General features: G+C 46.7%; 1 protein-coding gene and 1 pseudogene across 4 annotated transcripts in view; one reads left to right on the top strand and one right to left on the bottom strand.

The window, feature by feature from the left end:
- The window catches only part of osbpl6 (oxysterol binding protein-like 6), a 334,262-nt gene that overhangs the window by 206,277 nt on the left and 103,478 nt on the right, over window positions 1–24,507 (bottom strand). For all 4 annotated transcript variants that reach the window (XM_072477126.1, XM_072477154.1, XM_072477136.1 and 1 more), the window contains exon 3: window positions 6,161–6,283. In XM_072477126.1, the coding sequence (XP_072333227.1) occupies window positions 6,161–6,283 (123 nt within the window). The remainder of the gene's footprint in view (window positions 1–6,160; window positions 6,284–24,507) is intronic.
- On the top strand, window positions 6,357–6,514 carry LOC140408092 (U2 spliceosomal RNA; annotated as a pseudogene).

The raw sequence follows: 24,507 nt of genomic DNA, 5'->3' as shown, positions 1-24,507 counted from the left end.
CAATTAATTAACAAGGCATCAAGCTGGCAGACTTGAGCAAGTTGGTAAGAAGAAGAGGGACTGGGTTTGAGAGGCTGGGGGGTTGGTAAAAGGAGAAGTGTGATCTTGCCGGGGCTTCCCCCAACGGGCACAAGGGACCCACAGGAAAGGTCATCAATCCTCCTACCTGACATCACTGACACTAAAGCTGCCTGGCTTCCCACACGACATGAGCCTTGGGCCAGATACAGGATAAGACCATTAAGTAAAGTTTCAGACGGGTCAGGGGGCAGGTAGGTGGCAGAAAGGCCACAAGTTGGATTTTACCAGCACATTCAAGCCTGCTGGCGGAGGAGCAAAACATCCAGTCCAGTGTGTTCAGTTCTGATCACAAGCACAAGGAGGCATTCAAAGCAGGAAGCTAGATAAGAGGAAATCCACAAAGCTAATTCTTAGGGCAGAACCTTTACTGGCAAGTTTGTGTGGGTTTGCATGAAGGGAGTTAAAACCCTTAAAACTGACATAAGATTGGAATCCCAACATCATCCTTCTGTCTTCCAGGTTTCAGCAGGATTGAAGGTAAATGGGAAACCCCTGTGCATCTTCAAGCTAAGGCATTGAAATAGTTTAACAGGCAATTAAGTTCTACTTTTGACCAAAGATGCAGCTTTAATACAAGTAGACCTGTTTCCAAGCTGTCAGCAAATCACCAGGGTCAACAAGACAAGTGCACAGTGGGAAATGCTTCTTCAGTGAGATTGAGACTGCAACAACCACAGGAACTAAGAGAAGGCTGCTCCCCATGGTGATTTCTAACTTCTTGAAAGTCATTTCACCTGTCTTGCACTGCACTCACCTTCAATTTCATGTCCCTGCTACCAGCCTTCACAATGGCATGGGGGAAGTTTATTCAGCACTACCTCCTACCTCTGACCAAAAGCAAAAGGAGCTGCAACACCACCACCAACAGCAGACAAACTAGCTTGTCCTCAGCGACACGGTATTCCATAGGGCAGAGGAGATGAACAGAAATCCAATTTGAAGGAGACAAGATTCCAAGCAGAGGCAGAGGATCAGTTCTCTCGTCATAAGTCCATAAGACACAGAAGCAGAATTAGGCCACTCTGCCCATCGAGTCTGCTCCGCCATTCAATCATGGCTGATATTTTTCTCATCTTCATTCTCCTGCCTTCTCCCCATAACCACTGATCCCCTTATTAATCAAGAAATTATCTATCTCTGTCTTAATGACAATCAGTGATTTGGCCTCCACAGCCTTCTGCGGCAAAGAGTTTCACAGGTTCACCACCCTCTGGCTGAAGAAATTCCTCATCTCAGTTTTGAAGGATTGTCCCTTTAGTCTGAGATTGTGTCCTCTGGTTCTAGTTTTTCCTCCAAGTGGAAACATCCTCTCCATGTCCACTTTATCCAAGCCTCGCAGTATCCTGTAAGTTTCAATACGATTCCCCCCTCATCCTTCTAAACTCCAATGAGTACAGATCCAGAGTCCTTAACCGTTCCTCATACGACAAGCTCTTCATTCCAGGGATCATTTTTGAGAACCTCGTCTGGCTCCTTTCCAAGGCCAGCAGATCCTTCCTTAGATACGGGACCCAAAACTGCTCACAATACTCCAAATGGGGTCTGATCAGAGCGTTATACAGCCTCAGAAGTACGTCCCTGCTCATATACTCTAGCCCTCTCAACATGAATGCTAACATTGCATTTGCCTTCCTCACTGCCGACTGAACCTGCACGTTAACCTTAAGAGAATTGTGAACAAGGACTCCCAAGTCCCTTTGTGCTTCTGATTTTCCAATCGTTTCCCGATTCAGAAAATAGTTTATACCTCCATTCCTCCTTCCAAAGTGCATAACCTCACGTTTTTCCACATTGTATTTCATTTGCCACTTCATTGCCCACTCTCCTAGCCTGACCAAGTCCTTCTGCAGCCCTCCGGCTTCCTCAATACTACCTGCCCCTCTGCAGGTCTTTGTTTCATCTGCAAGCTTCGGTTCCTTCTTCCAGATCCCTGAGGCACACCACTAATCACCGACTGCCATCCTGAAAAATACCCCTTTATCCCCACGCTCTGACTTTTGCCAATCCTCTTTGCATGCCAGGATCTTACCAGTCTCCTATGTGGCACGTTGTCAAAGGCCTTCTGGAAATCTAAATAAATCGCGTCCACTGGTTCTACTTTTATTTAACTTCCTTGTTAACTCCTCAAAGAACTCTAACAGATTTGTCAGACATAACCTCCCCTTAACAAAGCCGTGCTAACTCAGTCCAATTTTATCATGCACTTTTAAGCACTCCGCGATGATTCTAAAATCTTGCCAAAGACCGAAGTCAGGCTAACCAGCATCATATTTCTCGTCTTCTGCCTCCCTCCCTTCTTATACAGCGGTGTTACATTTAGCTAGTTTCCAGTCCACTGGGACGCTCCCTGCCTCCAGTGATTCCTGAAAGATCACCACCAGTGCCTCCACAATCTTCTCAGCTATCTCCTTCAGAGCCCTGGGGTGTAGACCATCCTTGTCCAGGTGATTTGTCCATCTTCAGATTTTTCAGTTTCCCCAGAACATTCCCCTTAGTGATGACCACTACACTCAACTGTGCCCCGATTCTCCTGGAGCTCTGGAATCCCACGGGTATCTTCTACCGTGAAGACTGATGCAAAGTAACTATTCAGTTCCTCTGCCATTTCTTTTTTTCCTATTACTACTTCCCCAGCCTCATTTTCCAGTGACCCAATGTCTATATTTGCCTCTCTCTTACCTTTTACATATTGAAAAAACTCTTCCTATCTTCTTTCATATTACTCGCTAGCTTACACTCATATTTCATCTTCTTCCCCCTTATTGCTTTTTTAGTTGTCTTCTGCTCACTTTTAAAAGCTTCCCAATCCTCTGGCTTCCCACTAATACTCGCCACTTTGTATGCTTTTTCTTTTGCTTTTATGCTGTTCTTGACTTCCCTCATCAGCCATAGATGCCTCCTCCTCCCCTTTGCATGTTTCCTCCTCCTTGGGATGAATTTCTGTTGTGCCTCCCAAATAACCCCCAAAAACTCCTGCCATTGCTGTTCCACTGTCTTCTCTGCTAGACTCCCTTTCCAATCAATTCTGTCCACTTCCTCCCTCATGTCTTTGTGGTTGCGCTATTTAATTATAATGCCTTTACATCTAATTCCAGCTTTTCCCTTTCAAACTGCAGGATAAATTCTATCATATTGTGGTCATTGCTCCCTAAGGGTTCCTTCACCTTAAGTTCCCTAATCAAGTCTGTCTCATTACACATCACCAAATCCACAATTGCCTGTTCTCTAGTAGGCTCTGTCACAAGCTGCTCCAAAAAAAAAAATCATCTCTTAGACATTCCACAAATTATTTTCCTGGGATCCACTACCAACCTGATTTTCCAAGTCCACCTGCATATTGAAGTCCTACATGATTTTTACATGCCTTTTCTATCCCCCGATTTATTTTCTGCCCGACATCCAGGCGACTGCTCGGGAGCCTGTACAGAACTCCTATCAGGGGACGGGATTCTCCGTTTTGCTGGTATCCACGGGTACCCCGACAGCGTGGAACTGCCCCACAATGGGAAACACCATTGTAACGGAGAATCTTGTCGGTGGGGCAGGATGGAAATGTGGCGGGGTGGAGAATCCAGTCCCGGATCTTTTTATCTTTCTGATTCCTCAACTCTACCCACAGAGATTCTGTGCCTTCTGATCCTATATCGCTTCTTGCTATTGATTTAACTTCATTCCTTACTAACAATGCAGCCTCGCCCCCTTTATCCTTCTGCCTGTCTTTTCGATAGGACACATATCCTTGGATATTTAGATCCCAGCCCTGATCCCCTTGCAGCCACCTCTCTGTGATGCCCACAACATCATATCCACCAATTTCAATGTGTGCATCAAGCTCATTTACTTTGTTCCGTACACTGCGCACATTTAGGTACAACACCCTCAGTCCTGAATTGACCACCTCCCTTCTCATGCTTGTCATCTTTTTTGTTCTGCCTGAGGTTAGATTGCTGCCACCTTCTTTACTCTCTGTCCTATTACGTGGTCTGGAAACTTTCCTAACCACTCCTGAGCCCTTCGGCTCCTTTGAAGGTCCTCATTATTAACCTGCACTTCTACCCTCTCATGGGTGAGCACCAGTACCTCAAGAGGCTCAGGCTTTTTATTGACATTTGTAGCCTTCTGAAACCAGACTGCCTTCCCAGTGACCAGGTGGGCATGCATTGCTAATGGCCGACAAGGGTGCCCATCCCTGAAAGGCCATCTTCACCCTGGAACCCCGTCTCTCACCAAGACTATGTGCTATCTTTCCCTGCAAGGAAAGAAATCAAGGAGTCATGTATTACGAATGGCTTGTGTAAGACTAGGACAAAATTTGTGGAGGATGATTGCGAAGCACAGACGTGAGAGGGCGATGGGATGCAGCTGTTCAGATGTGGGTTCAGAGGCAAAGTGAGAAATAAGAATAAATGGAGCTGCAAGGGGAGGAGGTATGAAGAGTTTTGTTCAGATGAATGGGTTTTGGCACCTGAGAGTGTTATGCCACTAACCATTCCCTACCTCCCTCCCTCCTGGAACCTCTCAGTGCACTGTATCTGGGGGGGGGGGGGGGGGGGGGCGCACCCCTGTTACTGCCTTCCTCACACACTTCCATCCACTCCTGATTGATTGTCGAAGGCTGTCCCTTTCCTTTTGTCCTTGGAGACCCACCTCACTGCCGCTCCTCAGACCCTGCAGTAGGACCTCCAGGTAAGAGTGAGAGACCTGGGAGCAGCCTTCTCTCCATTCCTGTGGTTATTGCAGCCTCAAAAATCCACTGGTGAGCTCTTGTGAATCATGTTGGAGTCTCTTTAATTAGAAATCTTGCCTTTGACAGACCCAGTGGATTATTCCATCCGCCCTCTGATTGCATGGGGAACCGGAAAATGGGATATCAATGTTGTGGCTCAGTAATAGAGCCACAGCAAAGACCGCTGCAGAGTCCAATGAATTCCCAGCCCACTAATAATTGCTTTTTCAGAAGGGACCTGATTTGAGAAAATTCCACCCTTAGTGTGAAACGAAAGATGAATGAATAAAACCTTGAGAAAGTGAGTTTTTCAGCCTATAAATGAGAGGTGATCAAACAGTAATATACTTCCAGAAAACAAATTCAAAATAAACAGTGCAAAGGGAAAATGGTGTAAATTAATAAAAAGACAAATTTAGGCACATTAAAAGGATCAACAGATGGAATGGAGTTCCAGGTGGAGCAGTGGAGCTGAAAATCCTGAAGTAATTTAAAAAGCAGCTGGAGGTCATGGTAGGAGGACTTTAAGGCCCTTCTAGATGCAGAATCTAAAATGGGCAAAATGCTTTCTTCATCTGTATTTATCTTGTAATGTTAAAGCAGAGGGAGGAGGGGGAATATAAGTGAGAAAAGCACACCAAAGAAGTTAAAAAATAAAGTTTAGGTAGCTGAAAATTTGACAAAATTTCAGATTGATTTGAACACAATGACAGATTCAATGAGGGGTGTGATTAACAATGCCTAAAATTATCCTTGTATTATCCTTGCGTGCGCATTTTTACATCTTGGTGAAGCATAATCTGTAAAAAAAACATTGAATAGTTCTATCCAAGCACTTTCTTTATTATTGCCGTTGTTTGTCCATAATCACTTCCTTTAATGCACTTCAGCCAATTTTGTTGCTGCTTCTTTCCATTTTTACATTTATATTTCGCTCTTTTGGTCAATTTTCAAACAGGAGATAACATAATGTTGGTTGTGGGGTTGAATTAAATACCAGGGACAATGGAGCAAAAGAGAGGCTGCTGGAGAACACAATCAATTAAAATAGATGTTACCCCAGAAGACACAAAATCAGCGTTTAATGCAACATTCTGATTATCTCAATCCATCTTCCTGAATCTATGGTATTATTTGCAAAATCATCTCTCAATTGAACAACAGGCAATAATCCATGTGAGAACGCTTACTAAAATGACGTGGCAAGTATAAATAATGTAAATCTATACAGACCACTGTTAGAAGTAGGGGCATTAATCATGCAGCAACATTCTATTCAAAATTAATTTGTAATCTCAGGCATCATTGATCAATAATTTGCCTGTATTGAGAATGAACTTATCTGCTCCTTACTTTATGCCAGCCTTTCAATGGCCATTTCCGTTTCTTCAACATGAATCCTTCATGTTTATCGGGTTTCTGCACATTGGTCTGCCCAATTTTTAATCCTTCAATGATTTCCCAGTTGTCACCATCCTGCAAGTTTTGAGAAAGACTATTATTCCCCGGTAAAGCAATTTTTCAGATAAACTCTTGTAAATGAGAAAGCATCGCTTATCGGCCTTTTGGCTAAGATCAAGTGTAGACCATGAATTGGATTCAATTTGAATTTGAATTGTTTTTTGGAGCAGGCAAGGAGCTGGATTAGGGGTTTGCCCCTGTCCGCACTCTGAGCTCTGGCTTTGTAACTCTGATAAAGTAATTAAAAATAAACAAGTAAATGAGAAATCACAATACTCATGAGTTTCTGAATAACACGAATATCACTGGCTTATTATTCACACCGACCTTGAAATGGAGCAAGAGGAAGAAGAGTACATAGAATAGGGAAGGATCAGCATTCTTTGCCTATTCACTTTATTGAACTGCAGGCCATCAAACAAAAGGGTGATGGGAGCACAGAAGCTATTTTTTGTGGGTTGAGAATGAACCTGTCAGAATGAAAGATTAGCAGGGTGAAAGGAAACATTGTGGAAATACAGACCATGGGTGGGATTCTCCGCCAACCGGTGGGGCGGGCTGTACCGGCGGCGAGGAGTGGCGTGAACCACTCCAGCGTCGGGCCGCCCGGAAGGTGCGGAATCCTCTGCACCTTCAGGGGCTAGGCCGGCGGGGTTGGTGCCGCACCAACCGGTGCCAAACGGCCTCCGCCGGCCGGCGCGAGGAGCGCCGACGTCATCTCAGGGCATGCGCAGGGGGGGGGTTCTTCTCCGCACTGGCCATGGTGGACCGCTACACCGGCCGCTGCAGAGGGAAAGAGTGCCCCACGGCACTGGCCCACCTGCGGATCGGTGCCCCCCCCCCCCCGGCCCGGGGGCCAGATCCCCCCCACCCCCTCCCACCCGAGGACTCCGCAGGCCGCCCGCAGAGCCAGGTTCCGCTGCTAAGGACCTGGTTTAATTTATGCCGGCGGGACCGGCCGAAAACGGGCGGCCACTCAGCCCATCGTGGGGGGGAGAATTGCCGGGGTGGCCGCTGCCAACGGCTCCCGACCGACGCGATTCCCGTCCCCGCTGAAAAACTGCCGCCAGAGAATTCGGCAGCCGGCGTCGGGGCGTGTGGGCGGGATTCACGCCACCCCCCGGCGATTCTCCGGCCCGGCGGGGGGTCGGAGAATCCCGTCCCTGAATCTTCCAATCCTCTTTGAATACTGGCTGCTGTTACAGAATAAAATTGCAAATAGTACTGTAACTGCAAATATTACATTTAAAAAAAATGTGCAAGGATAAACCCAGCAACATCGGCCATTCAGTTTAACCTTGATGGTGGAAAAGCTTTTGAAAAGTATAACCCTGAACAAATCTAACAATCACGTGACAAGTGTAGATGAATTAATACAAGGATTTCAACTAACTTGACTCAGTTTTGGGCGGCACGGTGGTGCAGTGGTTAGCACTGCTGCCTCACAGCGTCGAGGACCCGGGTTCGATTCCGGCTCACTGTCCGTGTGGAGTTTGCACATTCTCCCCATGTCTGCGTGGGTTTCACCCCCACACCCCAAAGATGTGCAGGGTAGGTGGATTGGTCATGCTAAATTGCCCCTTAATTGGAAAACAAAATAATTGGGTACTCTATTGTAAAAAAAAAAAATTGATGAGTTTTTTGATGAGGGCAACAGAGAATGTTGATGAGGATAGCACAGTTGATATGACTTGCCAGCAAATCAGAAACCTAAGGAATAAAAGGGACAGGGTCAGCATAGATAAAAAGGTGGCTGAGTGACAGGAATAATGAACCGTTGTTTTGCAGATTGGAGGAAGGTACACAGAGGGGCTCATCTGTGGGCAGCTGTATATAAATATGTTGGACATAGACAGGAGCCTACAGAGAAGTGTGAGGTGATACATTTTGGTAGGAGGAATAAGCAGTATAAACTGCAGGGAACAATTCTAAATAGTTTAGGAAATATGTACCCAAATTATTAAAGATGGCAGAACATAAGTACTAAAGCAAGGGAGTTATGGTAAATCTCTATAAAACACCGGCTCTATCTCAATTGGAGCAATGTGGCCAATCCTGGGCACCTATTTTAGGAAGGATGTGAAGGCTTTGGAGAGAATGCAGAAAAGATTTGAGAATGGCTCCAACTACATGGATGGATTGGGGATTGTTCTCCTCGCAGAAGGAAAGATTGAGAGAAGATATGATAACGGTGTTCAAAATCGCAAGGGATCTAAACAAGATATAATGAAAATGTTCCCACTGGCAGAAAATGAAGAATTGGGGACACAGGTTGAAAGGGATTAGCAGAAGAACCAAAGGCAACATGGGGGAAACCTTTTCATGCAGCATGCGGTTAGGATCTGCAGTGCTCTGCCTGAAAGGGTGGTGGAGGTAGATTCAATCGTGGCTTTCAAAAAGAAATAGGATAAGCACCCGAGCAAAACAAAATTAAGGGCTACCAGAAAATGGTGGAGGCAGTGAAACTAGCTAAATTGCTTTTGCAGAGAGCTAGCATGGCCTTAACTACCCAAATTGTCTTGGTATGTGTTGTAACCATTCTATGATTCTAACATCCGCTCTTTTACCTCTTCCCTTCCTTCCATCTAGGGCCCGGGTCACCCCATCCAGGTGAAACTGTTTACTCTCAATTTAATAAACTGTATTCAATGCTCAAGATGAAATCTCCTCTGCATTGAGGAAACAAAAAATTGATTGGGTGATCACTTTGCTGATGCTGAATCAATGAGCATGGCCCTGAATTCTGGTTGCTTGCAATGTTAATTCTCTGCCATGCTGCCACTCTGACCTCCATCTCCTCAACCTCATTCGTGGTTCCAGTAATGTGTAACAGAAGCTCAAGAAACAGCAATGCATCTGTTGATTAGACACTTTACAGCTTTTTCCATCCAACAGTGAACTGTAACATTTCATGATGTGGAGATGCCGGCGTTGGACTGGGGTGAGCACAGTACGAAGTCTTACAACACCAGGTTAAAGTCCAACAGGTTTGTTTCGATGTCACTAGCTTTCGGAGCGCTGCTCCTTCCTCAGGTGACATTCACCTGAGGAAGGAGCAGTGCTCCGAAAGCTAGTGACATCGAAACAAACCTGTTGGACTTTAACCTGGTGTTGTGAGACTTCGTACTGTAACATTTCAGGCCTTAAACACTGCTTCCAATTTCCTCAGCTAGCAGATGCTGTTGCCATTTACATCTCTTCCAGATTCATAGCAGTTTAAATCTGACACCAACTCAAGGGAATTTCTAGGCACTCAGCAACTGTGGTGTCGTTAAACAAGTAGATAGCCGATCACATTGAAAAAATCTGTCAGTGTGCTAGGAAGTGAAAAGTACTGATTATCTTTCACATTTTTAATATCAGATAGCAAAATAAAGGTTAGAACATATACATGGTTTGGTGAAATATTAAACAAACTTTAAAAAAGATAAAATCTGGAATTTGTCATAATGAAGAGATTTAGCTTTCCACAAATAGAGAACTAGCCTTTCAGCGCTAGAGAGATTGTTCATAAGTAATTATTAACTTAGTACGTAGCTAAAAGTCAAGTTATTCACCTCATTCAACAAAGTGCATTTTTTCAAGGGTTTTAAAGCAAGACTAAGAGCATCGAAATGGGAGTTCTCATCAAATTCTAATTGATTGTAGTCTGGAATGTACTGCCTGGGAGGGTGGCAGAGGCGGGGTGCCTCACATCCTTTAAAAAGTACCTGGATGAGCACTTGGCACGTCATAACATTCAAGGCTATGGGACACGTGCTGGCAAATGGAATTAAGTAGGTAGGTCAGTTGTTTATCCTGTGTCGATACAGACTCAATGGGCCAAAGGGCTTCTTCTGCACTGTAATTTTCTGTGATTCTGTAAGAATTTAACAGTGCACCCTATGGAGAAGCATAGAATCACTAACAGCAACTTCTGGATTTTTGAGTTTAAGTACGCTTTTTCAGACTCCAGAAGTTGTCGTCAGTCTCAGAAGAGTAAGAACAGTGAACACTATTTCCATCATTCCTACCACAAGGCTTTAATTATTCTTGCCCACCACTGTATCACATATTTTCATTTTTGTTCTTTCTCCCCATCTCTCACTGTCTCTGACTGCATTTGCTTATAACCAGTTACATCTCCAACACTTTTCTTTCCAGGTCTGGTGAAAGGTCAGCAAACCGAAACATTACCCCCGTTTCTCTCTCCACAGATGTTGAGAGTTTGCAGCACTTTCTCTTTTTACTTGATATTTCAAGTATTCAGTGGTTTTCATAGAAGGAATCCCTACAGTTCAGAAGGAGGCTATTTGGCCCATCGAGTCTGCACCGGCCCTTCAAATGAGCACTCTACCCATATCCACTCCCCCAACCATCCCTCCCAACCCCCGTAACCCTATAACCACTGTGCCACCGTGCTCTTATCATAAATGAAGATTATCCTGTCAGCATCCTGTATTCGTATTTTGGTTATATGGTGTACTGCATTTTATTTACCTATTTATTTGAAAGCCATAACATCAACCAAATAGACTATTCCTTATTGAGTTCCATCACAATCCAGTGTAAAATTGAATACTGGTACCAGCATAAGTATAGTAAGGGAACCCAAGTTATATATACAATTTAGAAAAAAGGCAATCAGTAATCTATGTTTGCAGTGATCAATTGTAGATCGAAAGCCGTCACCATACCTGCAGTAAAAGTAATGTCCTTCATAACAGTGGCTCTACTGCAGTCCCTGGATACACAGACAAGGTTAGTTGCAAAATAGCTGACCAGCTGATTGTAAAACAGTCATAATTCATATCAGTGACCTTGGTGTGTAATGGACTTTCAAATCTTGACATCCAACTGTTGCTAAAGAACAAGATTCTCACAACAGTGAAGCGGCGTGCATGCTGTCCCAATGGATGTAGAGTCACACCACATGGTGGAGTACTGAAAAGTGTTGGACACATCTAGTTCTCTCAAACATGGAGCTGGTGAGCTGCAGCTTGGGCTGACAAGCGGCAAGTTCATAGGAAGGTCAGGCCAATTAAAATTCACACCACACAAGTGCCAGGCAATGACCATCTCCTACAAGAGAGGATCTATCCATCGCCCCTTGACATTCAAAGGCCTTACCATCACTGAATCCCCCACAATCAACATCCTGGAGGGTTACCATTGATCAGAAACTGAACTGGACTAGCCATATTCATACTGTGGCTACCAGGGCAGGTCAAAGGCTAGGAATCCTATGGTGATTAATTCACCTCCTGACCCCTCAAAGCCTGTTCACCATCTACAAGGCTCAACTCAGGAGTGTAATGGGATACTCTCCACTGCCTGGATGAGTGCAGCTCCAACAACACTCAAGAAGCTCAACACCATCCAGGACAAAGCAGCCCAGTTGATTGCTTCCTCTTCCACAAACATTCAATCCCTCTACCATTGGCGAACAGTGGCAGCCATGTGCGCCATCTACAAGATGCGCTGCAGTAACTCACCAAGATTCCTGACACACCTTCCAAACACACGACCGCTACTATCTAAAAGGACAAGAGCAGCAGCTACCAGGGAGCCTCACCACCTGGAGGTTGCCCTCCAAGACACTCACCATCCTGACTTGGAAATATATCGCCGCTCCTTCAGTCGCTGGGGTAACATCCTGGAACTCCCTCCCTAACAGCACAGTGGGTGTACCTACACCTCAAGAACTGCTGCAGTTCAAGAAGGCAACTCACCACCACCTTCTGAAGGGCAACTAGGGATGGGGAATAAATGCTGGCCTAACCAGCGACTCCCACATCCCGTAAATGAATAATAAAAAAAGTATGAGCTGTGGTTCAGTATAAAGATATTCTAAAGTAGTTTATCTCAGAGAGATCCTAATATTTTTGAAAGAAAGGTTTCATGGTGGGGGATTGGAGGGAGAGGATCAATATGGGGGGGGGGGGTTGTTCATCAACTTCTTTAAATATTAGTCATATGAAATATTTACAGAGAGAATGGTAAATAATTGGCCCATATCTCTAACAGTGTAAATTAACATGCAAAGAAATGCTGTTCATGGCATGGAAATGCTATTTCTGTACAATATCATAATAATAATGATGTGGAGACGCCGGCGTTGGACTGGGGTGAGCACAGTAAGAAGTCTTACAACACCAGGTTAAAGTCCAACAGGTTTGTTTCGATGTCACTAGCTTTCGGAGCGCTGCTTCTTCCTCAGGTGAATGAAGAAGTATGTTCCAGAAACATATATATATATATATATATATATATATATATATAGACAGATTCAGAGATGCCAGATAATGCTTGCCAACTGATGTGCATCAGAATGCAGAATTCAGAGAACAATGTTGTGCCTCACTGATAGAAAAGTTCATTGGTACATTTAATTTTAAGGAAATCTGTCTCAAATGTTCTGCTTTATATTTACCTGCTTTCCGTGTACATTGATATCTGGGTGGTAATTACAGTTCAGAATCCTCCTTTCAAATTACCTAAAAAATCAAAACTTTCTATCACTTTTCACTTGGTAAATTCCCCCTTCATAGACATAGACATAGAATTTACAGTGCAGAAGGAGGCCATTCGGCCCATCGAGTCTGCACCGGCTCTTGGAAAGAGCACCCTACCCAAGCACACACCACCCTATCCCCATAACCCAGTAACCCCACTCAACCAACACTAAGGGCAATTTTGGACACTAAGGGCAATTTAGCATGGCCAATCCACCTAACCTGCACATCTTTGGACTGTGGGAGGAAACCGGAGCACCCGGAGGAAACCCACGCACACACGGGGAGAACGTGCAGACTCCGCACAGACAGTGACCCAGCCGGGAATCGAACCTGGGACCCTGGAGCTGTGAAGCAATTGCGCTAACCGCTATGCTACCGTGCTGCCCACGTTTAGTTATTTACTTTACCTAATTAAAATCATTATTGAAACCAATTTTCAGGACTTGATTATAATTAGGCAGTACAGGTTTAGCACAGTGGGCTAAACAGCTGGCTTGTAATGCAGACCAATGCCAGCAGCGCGGGTTCAATTCCCGTACCAGCCTCTCCGAACAGGTGCCGGAATGTGGAGACTAGGGGCTTTTCACAGTAACTTCATTGAAGCCTACTTGTGACAATAAGCGATTATTCTTACTCCAATGCCTTCTTAAACCCTGTTTGAATGTATTCTTCCTTTGTTTTTTTTTTAGGTTCACCTGCTCTTTTCTCACATATCATTCAGCAGCCTCAGGCTAAAAGGATGATCAAGCAGGTCGTTGATTACGACCAAGTTGCTTTGCTATTAGAAATTGGGCGAAGGTAACTCAGGCTGGCGAACTCCATCAATTAGTCTTCCTTGTCCATATGGAAGTACTCGAGTTGGATAGCCCCTCCATCAGTAGCATAGCTAAGGTCAAGAATATAGCAGGTAAAGTGTTGAAAGAATTGTGAAACTCAAATCAAGTTTCTTGAATTTTTTTAAAAAGGCAATTACAAAGGTGTGAAGACAAAGTTGGCTACAGTGGACTGGGAAAATAGGTTAAAAAGTAACAGGCTACTTAAGCAGTGGGAGACATTTTAGGAGATATTTTATAACTCTCAATAAAGATATTCCATTGAGAAAGAAAGACTTCATGAGAAGGATAACTTCCATGATTAGCCACAGATAGCGAAAGGTTGGTGGTATCAAATACAAAAAGGTATGCGATGTTGCAAAGATTAATGGCAGACCTGAAGATTGAGAAAATTTTAGAAATAAGCCAAGGAAGACTAAAAACATAGAGGGAAAAATTAGAGTACGAGAATAAACTAACAAGAGTTGTAAAAAAAATGTAAGTGCTTCTCCAAGTATATCACAAGGAGCAAATAAAGTAAAAGTTGGTCCCTTAGAGGGGAATTAATACTCGGAAACAAGCAAATGGTAGAGGCTTTGAACAAATATTTTGTATCTGTCTTCAAATTAGAAGACACAAAAAAAAATCCCCAAGAATAGAAGAAGATCCAGAGGAAAAAGGAGCTAGGAACTTAAAAAGAATCAATATCATTAGACTAAAAATAGTAGGAAAACTAACGGCTGACAAGACCTGCATTCCAGTGTCTTCAGAGAAGTGGCTACAGAGATAGTTGAGGCATTGATTGTAATCTATCAAAATTCCTTACATTTTGGACAAGTCCCAACCAATTGGAAAACCACAAATACAACGGGGTGGGAGTCCCCTTCGGCTGTCGCCAACATCGGGAAATACAATTTAGTGGAGAATAAGGTATCAGCCGAAAATAGATGTAGGCACCGGGTGCCAAACAGGATGCTGTGCTCCGGTCCCTCGACAGCGGCATGAATGCTTTCTATGCCGCACGCCTGCAAGGCAGCCATGCCGCTGTGCATGCCGCTGACTGCCCACTGGGAAAGTAGAGTCATGGGTCATATGGGTTCCCCCCCAAACCACCCTTCTAGGTAGCCTCTGGCCCCAGCCGGCCCATCAACAGGATGGGTTTGCTCTTGCACAACCAGTGGCATCCACTTGGCTGGGAAGGGGTGTGGGGAGTGGATTGCACTAGTTCCATGTGGCACTGGTGCTAGCCCACTAATGGATCCTGAATCGCTCCAGGACTGGCACCGCTAGTCCAAAGAAGGACCAAGGGATTGATTTAGAAGGGGAAAATACACGACTTCCGGGTGCGGCAATGACCAGCTAAGTCGCATGTTTCGGCAGCTCCCGGTGGAAAGGACTTTTGGGCTCTTAATAGGAGCCCCAACGGCAATTTTAATGGCTAAAAACACTGTGCGGTAAACCAGAAGGGAATCCCCCCTGGACACGGATGGAAAAAGGAGAGGAAAGTGGCCGGATTGCGGTGGATCCTCTCGAGCAGCGGCCAGAAAGGCAGGCACAAAGCAAGATGGCGTCGGAAGGAGGCAGTTTAACATGGGGCCCTGACCAACAAGAGTTCCTGCGGCGTTGCGTGGAAGAACTTAAAAAGGAGATGAAGAAGGAGCTGTTGGCCCCGATATTACAGGCGATTGAAGGGCTAAAAGAGGAGCAAAAGACCCAGGAGCAGGAGCTTCGGGTCGTGAAGGCAAAGGCTGTTGAGAATGAGGACGACATACAGGGCCTGGTGGTGAAGACAGAGATGCACGAGGCACAACACAAAAGGTGTGTGGAAAGGCTGGAGGTGCTGGAGAATAATGCGAGGAGGAAGAATTTAAGGATTCTTGGTCTTCCCGAAGGTGCAGAAGGAGCGAACGTCGGGGCATATGTGAGCACGATGCTGCACTCGTTAATGGGATCGGAGGCCCCGACGGGCCCGTTGGAGGTGGAGGGAGCCTATCGAGTTATGGCGCGAAGACCGAGGGCTGGAGAAATTCCTCGAGCCATAGTGGTGAGATTTCTCCGATATAAGGACAGAGAGATGGTCCTCAGATGGGCTAAGAAAACTCGGAGCAGTAGGTGGGAGAAGGCGATGATCCGCGTATATCAAGATTGGAGTGCGGAGGTGGCGAAAAGGAGGGCAAGCTTTAATCGGGCCAAGGCGGTGCTGCACAAAAGGAAGGTTAAATTTGGAATGCTGCAGCCGGCAAGACTGTGGGTCACACATCAAGGGAAACACCACCACTTTGAAACGGCAGAAGAGGCGTGGACATTTATTGTCGAGGAGAAACTGGAATAAGCGGGCTAGAAAAAGAACGTTTGGGACAAAGTGGTGGGGCGAATATGTGGGGTGAAGAGGGGGAAAAGGGGGAAGAGATGATTTCCCAAGTTGTTAATCCTGCGACCCTGTAACTTTTCTCTCTTCCCCATGTCGTGGTGGAGGGGGGGAGGGAGGATGAGGAGCTGGGGGCGCCGGCCATTGGGGGCGGGGCCAAATGAGAAGCGCGGGCTTTGTTCCCGCGCTATGGTAATCATGGCGGGAACAGGGAAGCAGGAAGGAGGAGGCCTCGCACAGTGGGAGCCGAGGTCACGGGGGGAAGCAGAGGTCGGCCAGAGTTTGCTGACTTCTGGAAGCAACATGGGGGGTGCAATTATGCTAGTGAGGGATCTAGCCGGGGGGGGGGGTTAACTGGGTTGCTGCTGCTGGGGAGAAGGGGGAGCTGGTATGGGGTGGGGTGGTCGGGGCGGGAGGGCGCCGTTGGGGGGGAGATACGGATACGTGGGAACCGGGTGAGGAGCTGGATTGAAAAAGGAGATGGCTAGTCGACAAGGGGGGGGGGTAAAGAGCCCCCCAACCCGGCTGATCACGTGGAATGTGAGAGGGCTGAACGGGCCGATAAAGAGGGCACGGGTACTCGCACACCTAAAGAAACTTAAGGCAGATGTGGTTATGCTGCAGGAGACGCATCTGAAACTGATAGACCAGGTCAGACTACTCAAAGGATGGGTGGGGCAGGTGTTTCATTCGGGGCTAGACGCAAAAAACAGGGGGGTGGCTATACTAGTGGGGAAGCGGGTAATGTTTGAGGCAAAGACCATAGTGGCGGATAGTGGGGGCAGATACGTGATGGTGAGTGGCAAATTGCAAGGGGAGGCGGTGGTCTTAGTGAACGTACATGCCCCGAACAGGGATGATGCCAACTTTATGAGGCTTATGTTAGGACGTATCCCGGACCTAGAGGTGGGGAAGTTGGTAATGGGTGGAGATTTTAATACGGTGCTGGACCCAGGGCTGGACAGATCTAGGTCCAGGACCGGAAGGAGGCCGGCTGCAGCTATGGTGCTTAAGGACTTTATGGAGCAGATGGGAGGAGTAGACCCCTGGAGACTTAGTAGACCTAGGAGTAAGGAGTTTTCGTTTTTCTCCTATGTCCACAAAGTTTATTCACGGATAAGACTTTTTTGTTTTGGGCAGGGCACTGATCCCGAAGGTGACGGGGACGGAGTACACGGCTATAGCTATTTCGGATCACGCTCCACATTGGGTGGACCTGGAGATAGGGGAGGAAAAAGAACAGCGTCCACCCTGGAGAATGGACATGGGATTATTGGCAGATGAGGGGGTGTGTTTAAGGGTGAGGGGGTGTATTGAAAGGTACTTGGAAATTAATGATAATGGGGAGGTACAGGTGGGAGTTGTCTGGGAGGCACTGAAGGCAGTGGTTAGAGGGGAGCTGATATCTATTAGGGCACATAAAGGAAAGCAGGGGGGTAGGGAAAGGGAGTGGTTGTTGAAAGAACTTCTGAGGGTGGACAGACAATATGCGGAGGCACCGGAGGAGGGACTGTACAGGGAAAGGCAAAGGCTAAATGTAGAATTTGACTTGTTGACTACGGGTAATGCAGAGGTACAATGGAGGAAGGCACAGGGTGTACAGTACGAATATGGGGAGAAGGCGAGCAGGTTGCTGGCCCACCAACTGAGGAAAAGGGGAGCAGCGAGGGAGATAGGGGGGGTGAGAGATGAGGAGGGAGAGATGGAGCGGGGAGCGGAGAGAGTGAATGGAGTGTTCAAGGCATTCTATGAAAGATTATATGAAGCTCAGCCCCCGGATGGGAAGGAGAGAATGATGTGCTTTCTGGATCAGCTGGAATTTCCTAAGGTGGAGGAGCAGGAGAGGGCGGGACTAGGAGCACAGATTGAGACGGAAGAAGTAGTGAAAGGGATTGGGAGCATGCAGGCGGGGAAGGCCCCGGGACCAGACGGATTCCCAGTTGAATTCTATAGGAAATATATGGACTTGCTGGCCCCGCTACTGATGAGAACCTTTAATGAGGCGAGGGAAAGGGGGCAGCTACCCCCAACTATGTCAGAGGCAACGATATCGCTCCTCCTAAAGAAGGAAAAAGACCCGCTGCAATGCGGGTCCTATAGGCCTATTTCCCTCCTGAATGTGGACGCTAAAATTCTGGCCAAGGTAATGGCAACGAGGATAGAGGATTGTGTCCCGGGGGTGGTTCATGAGGATCAAACTGGGTTTGTGAAGGGGAGACAGCTGAATACAAATATACGGAGGCTGCTAGGGGTAATGATGATGCCCCCACCAGAGGGGGAAGCGGAGATAGTGGTGGCGATGGATGCCGAGAAAGCATTTGATAGAGTGGAGTGGGATTATTTGTGGGAGGTGTTGAGGAGATTTGGCTTTGGAGATGGGTATATCAGATGGGTACAGTTGCTGTATAGGGCCCTGATGGCGAGCGTGGTCACGAATGGACGGGGGTCTGATTATTTTCGGCTCCATAGAGGGACGAGGCAGGGATGTCCTCTGTCCCCATTATTGTTTGCACTGGCGATTGAGCCCCTGGCCATAGCATTGAGGGGTTCCAGGAAGTGGAGGGGAGTACTCAGGGGAGGAGAAGAACACCGGGTATCTCTGTATGCGGATGATTTGTTGCTGTATGTAGCGGACCCGGCGGAGGGGATGCCAGAGATAATGCGGATACTTGGGGAGTTTGGGGATTTTTCAGGGTATAAATTGAACATGGGGAAAAGTGAGTTGTTTGTGGTGCATCCAGGGGAGCAGAGCAGAGAAATAGAGGATTTACCGTTGCGGAAGGTAACAAGGGACTTTCAGTACTTGGGGATCCAGATAGCCAAGAATTGGGGTACATTAGGCAGCACCGTAGCATTGTGGATAGCACAATTGCTTCACAGCTCCAGGGTCCCAGGTTCGATTCCGGCTTGGGTCACTGTCTGTGCGGAGTCTGCACATCCTCCCCGTGTGTGCGTGGGTTTCCTCCCACAGTCCAAAGATGTGCAGGTTAGGTGGATTGGCCATGCTAAATTGCCCTTAGTCTCCAAAATTGCCCTTAGTGTTGGGTGGGGTTACTGGGTTATGGGAATAGGGTGGAGGTGTTGACCTTGGGTAGGGTGCTCTTTCCAAGAGCCGGTGCAGACTCGATGGGCTGAAAGGCCTCCTTCTGCACTGTAAATTCTATGAATTACATAGGTTTAATTTAACGCGGTTGGTAGAACAGATGGAGGAGGACTTTAAGAGATGGGACATGGTGTCCCTGTCACTAGCAGGTAGGGTGCAGGCGCTTAAAATGGTGGTCCTCCTGAGATTCCTTTTTGTGTTTCAGTGCCTTCCGGTGGTGGTCACGAAGGCTTTTTTCAAAAGAATCGAGAAGAGTATTATGAGTTTTGTGTGGGCCGGGAAGACCCCAAGAGTGAGGAGAGGATTTTTGCAGCATAGTAGGGACAGGGGGGGGCTGGCACTACCGAGCCTAAGTGAGTACTACTGGGCCGCCAATATTTCAATGGTGTGTAAGTGGATGGGAGAAGAGGAGGGAGCGGCGTGGAAGAGATTGGAGAGGGCGTCCTGCAGGGGGACTAGCCTACAAGCTATGGTGACGGCACCGTTGCCGTTCTCACCGAAGAAATACACCACAAGCCCTGTGGTGGTGGCTACATTGAAAATTTGGGGGCAGTGGAGACGGCATAGGGGAAAGACGGGAGCCTCGGTGCGGTCCCCGATAAGAAATAACCATAGGTTTGTTCCGGGGAGAATGGATGGGGGATTTGGAGCATGGCAAAGAGCTGGGGTAACACAATTGAGAGATCTGTTCGTAAATGGGACGTTTGCGAGTCTGGGAGCGCTGACGGAAAAATATGGGTTGCCCCAAGGGAATGCATTTCGGTATATGCAACTGAGGGCTTTTGCGAGGCAACAGGTGAGGGAATTCCCGCAGCTCCCGACACAGGAGGTGCAGGATAGAGTGATCTCAGAGACATGGGTGGGGGATGGTAAGGTGTCGGACATATATCGGGAAATGAGGGACGAGGGGGAGATCATGGTAGATGAGCTGAAAGGGAAATGGGAAGAAGAGCTGGGGGCGGAGATTGAGGAGGGGCTGTGGGCTGATGCCCTACGTTGGGTAAACTCATCGTCCTCGTGTGCCAGGCTAAGCCTGATACAATTTAAGGTGTTACACAGGGCGCATATGACTGGAGCACGGCTCAGTAAATTTTTGGGGGTAGAGGATAGGTGTGCGAGATGCTAGAGAAGCCCAGCGAATCACACCCACATGTTCTGGTCATGCCCGGCACTACAGGGGTTTTGGGTGGGGGTGGCAAAGGTGCTTTCGAAGGTGGTGGGGGTCCAGGTCGAACCAAGCTGGGGGTTGGCTATATTTGGGGTTGCAGAAGAGCCGGGAGTGCAGGAAGCGAGAGAGGCTGATGTTTTGGCCTTTGCGTCCCTAGTAGCCCGGCGCAGGATATTGTTAATGTGGAAGGAAGCCAAACCCCCGGGTGTGGAGACCTGGTTAAACGACATGGCAGGGTTTATAAAGTTAGAACGGATTAAGTTCGTACTAAGGGGTTCGGCTCAAGGGTTCACCAGGCGGTGGCAACCGTTCGTCGACTACCTCACAGAAAGATAGAGGGAATGGAAAAGAAGAAGACAACAGCAGCAACCCAGGGTGGGGGGGGGAGGAATCGGACGGACTCTCAGGGATGTTATTGTATATGTATAGGCACTTGTTTTAGGTAATGTATATTGGACTGTTGGATTGTATCTTTGGAGAGTATTTATTTTTGACAAGGCAGTTGCCATTTAGTTTGGCTCTTGTTTCTGTTCATATATTATTTATTTATTTGTTTAAAACTGGCCACTGTTATTTATATTGCTTTATTGTTGTTTAAAAGAAACACTACGTACTGTTACGTTTGGCCAAAAAATCTTGAATAAAATTTTTTTTTAAAAAGGGGAAAATACAGTACGAAAGTAAAGTTGCAAGGAACATAAAGACTGACACTAAGAGTTTCTATAGATATGTGAAGAGAAAGAGATTGGTAAAGACAAATGTAGGCCCCCTACAGACAGAAACAGGGGAATGCATAATAAGGGGCAAAAGAGGACACAAATCAGATACCAGAAATGTTGGAGAATGAAAGGTTTAGTGAGAGGAGAAATGGTATAGAGAAATAGTGCTGGGTAAAATTGATGGGATTGAAGGCGGATAAATCCCCATGGCCTGATTATCTGCATCCCAGAGTGCTGAAGGAGGTGGCTCTGTAATTAGTGGATGCATTGCTGGTCATCTTCCACGATTTTATAGACTCTGGAACAGTCCCTTCAGATTGGAGGGTGTAGCCACCTAAAATGGCTGATTCCCTATTAATTTGGCCAAAACCCGATTTAAAATGGCTAACCGAAAAGGCTGATGGGAAAAGCAGCCAACAGGACACAAACGGACAGCTGCAGACAGAATAGCGTATTCGGCTCTGGGGAAGTCGGCCCAGATCGATACTCAAGACTATTAGCAGCACATCAACCCAGCCATCTGCAGTTTAATCGGCTATCCCCGGGAACAATTGCAACATATTAGCAATTGAATGCCGGGCCAGACCTGTCGGCGCCTGCAGTGGCCGAAACAAAGACAGGTGAACGACCACCCCCCGATCGAGGAATCGCCCCATTATTGGAGCATATCGAACCCAGCGATTGGGAACAAGTCCAATCACTTGGGACTCAGGGTCAAGGGCCGCCCCGAGAGGCGGGAAGCCCCTGGGCCCTATAAAGTGAAGGGCCAAGTTCAGATCCCTCTCTCGCTCCCTTCTTCTCCTGTTCGTGACCTTCACAAGAACATCGACCAGAAACTGTAAGTTTGACTCCAGCGATCGCTACCCGATAAAGACTCCTAGCCATCGACCCGTATCAGCCTTTTGAATCCCGTGGGCCAGATCCGATTCGATAAGCCATTCGTTTCCCTGACCTGGTGGGCCCTTCCTAAAGTTAAGTATTGGCCAGTAGTGGTAGGTTTCGATATAGATAGTAGGATTATTGTGTAAACAGTAATTGTTGTATATAATAAATGACCGTTGATTTCGATCTTACTAAGCGGTGTGCTGACTTATTAATCATAACTCGAGCTTGAACCACGTGGCGGTATCAGAAAGATACCTGGCGACTCGTGAGCAAAGGTGACATAATCAGAGGTAATAAAACTAAGGCTAAAAAGAGCAACAAGGGTAGCTAATGTCACTCCAATATTCAAAAAGGGAGGTAGAGAGAAAACAGGGAACAGATGCAGTATAATTTGATAAGTGTGAGGTTATTCACTTTGGAAGCAAAAACAGGAAGGCAGACTACTACCTGATTGGTTGTAAATTGGGAGATGGGAGTGTGCAGCGGGACCTGGGTGTCCTTGTGCACCAGTCGCTGAAGGGAAGCATGCAGGTGCAGCAGGTGCTAAAGAAGGCTAATGGTATGTTGGCCTTCATTGCGAGAGATTTTGAGTACAGCGCGACCCGTTTCATCACATTTTGTGCAACTTTCAAATGTTGTCTAGCCAATTCACCTGCTCTGTTTAATCGTTCCCTAAAATTTGACACGTAATCCAATAATGTAAGTTCTGATTTCTCACTCACCAATTTTTCCTTAATCATTTTAAGTGGTCCTCTTACCTCATGACCAAAAATTAGTTCAAAAAAGACTGAATTTGGTTGATTCATCAGGTGCATCCCTAATTGCAAACAGTACGAATGGAATTCCTTTATCCCAATTCTCTGGATAATCATGACAATAAGCCCTCAACATTGTCTTTAATGTCTGAATCCACCTTTCTAACACTCCCTGCGATTCTGGATGGTACATAGTTGATTTAAAGTGGTTTATTCCTAAGCTATCCATAACTTCTTTGAATAACCTGGAGGTAAAATTTGATCCTTGATCTGATTGTATTTTTGTGGGTAGTCCATATCTAGTAAAAACATTAAGTAACTCCTCCACAATCTTTTTAGCTGTAATATTACGTACTGGAATGGCTTCTGGAAACCTAGTAAGGGCGTGGAATGCCCTGCCTGCAACAGTAGTGGACTCGCCAACACTAAGGGCATTCAAATGGTAATTGGATAGACATATGGACGATAAGGGAATAGTGTAGATGGGCTTTAGAGTGGTGTCACAGGTCGGCGCAACATCGAGGGCCGAAGGGCCTGTACTGCGCTGTAATATTCTATATGTTCTAGGAGCAGGGATGTGTTGTTGCAATTATACAGGGCTTTGATGAGGCCACACCTAGAATATTGTGTGCATTTTTCGTCTCCTTTTCGGAGGAAGGGTGTTCTTGCTCTCGAGGGAGTGCAGCAAAAGTTTACCAGACTGATTCCAGGGATGGCGGGACTGTCATAGGAGGAGAGATTGACTAGGTTAGGATTGTTCGCACTGGAGTTCAGAAGAATGAGGGGGGATCTCATAGAGACTTATAAAATGTTAACACGACTAGACAGGGTAGGTGCAGGGAAGATGTTACAAATGATCGATGTGTCTGGAATTCATTATCACAAGAAGTAGTTGATGTTAAAACATTGAATATCGACTTCCGGGTGCGGCGATGACCAGCTGAGTCGCACGTTTCGGCAGCTCCCTGTGAAACGGACTTTTGGGCTCTTGATAGGAGCCCCAACGGCAATTTTAACGGCTAAAAACACCGTGCGGTAAACCAGGAGGGTGTTCCACCTGGACACGGATGGAAAAAGGAGAGGAAAGTGGCCGGATTGCAGCGGATCCTTTGGAACAACGGCAAGGAAGGCAAGCAAAAACCAAGATGGCGTCGGAAGGTGGCAGTTTCATATGGGGCCCTGAACAACAAGAGTTCTTGAAATGCTGCGTGGAGGAGATAAAAAAGGAAATGAAGAAAGAGTTGTTGGCCCCGATACTACAGGCGATCGAAGGGCTAAAGGAGGAACAAAAGACCCAGGAGCAGGAGCTTCGGGTAGTGAAGGCGAAAGCAGCCGAGAATGAGAACGATATACAGGGCCTGGTGGTGAAGTCGGAGATACAGGAGGCACACCAGAAACGATGTGTGGAGAGGTTGGAGGCACTGGAAAACAACGCAAGGAGGAACAACCTGAGGATTCTTGGCCTTCCTGAAGGTGTGGAGGGGGCGGACGTCGGGGCATATGTGAGCACGATGCTGCATTCGTTAATGGGAGCGGAGGCCCCGACGGGTCCGTTGGAGGTGGAGGGAGCATACCGAGTGATGGCGCGAGGACCGAGAGTAGGAGAAACTCCCAGAGCCATAGTGGATGAGATTCCTCCGTTTTAAGGATAGAGAAATGGTCCTTAGATGGGCGAAGAAAACTCGGTGCAGTAAATGGGAGAACGCGGTGATCCGCGTTTATCAAGACTGGAGTGCGGAGGTGGCGAGAAGGAGGGCGAGCTTTAATCGGGCCAAGGCGGTACTTCACAAAAGGAAGATAAAATTTGGAATACTGCAACCGGCAAGACTGTGGGTCACATATCAAGGGAGGCACCACTACTTTGAGACGGCGGATGAAGTGTGGACTTTTATTGTAGAAGAAAAACTGGAATGAGTGGATTATGAAAAAGAA

Source organism: Scyliorhinus torazame, chromosome 2, assembly GCF_047496885.1.
Source record: "Scyliorhinus torazame isolate Kashiwa2021f chromosome 2, sScyTor2.1, whole genome shotgun sequence".
Lineage (NCBI taxonomy): Eukaryota > Metazoa > Chordata > Chondrichthyes > Carcharhiniformes > Scyliorhinidae > Scyliorhinus > Scyliorhinus torazame.
Note: the sequence above shows the minus strand (reverse complement) of the source record. Positions and strands in the feature narration are given on the sequence as shown.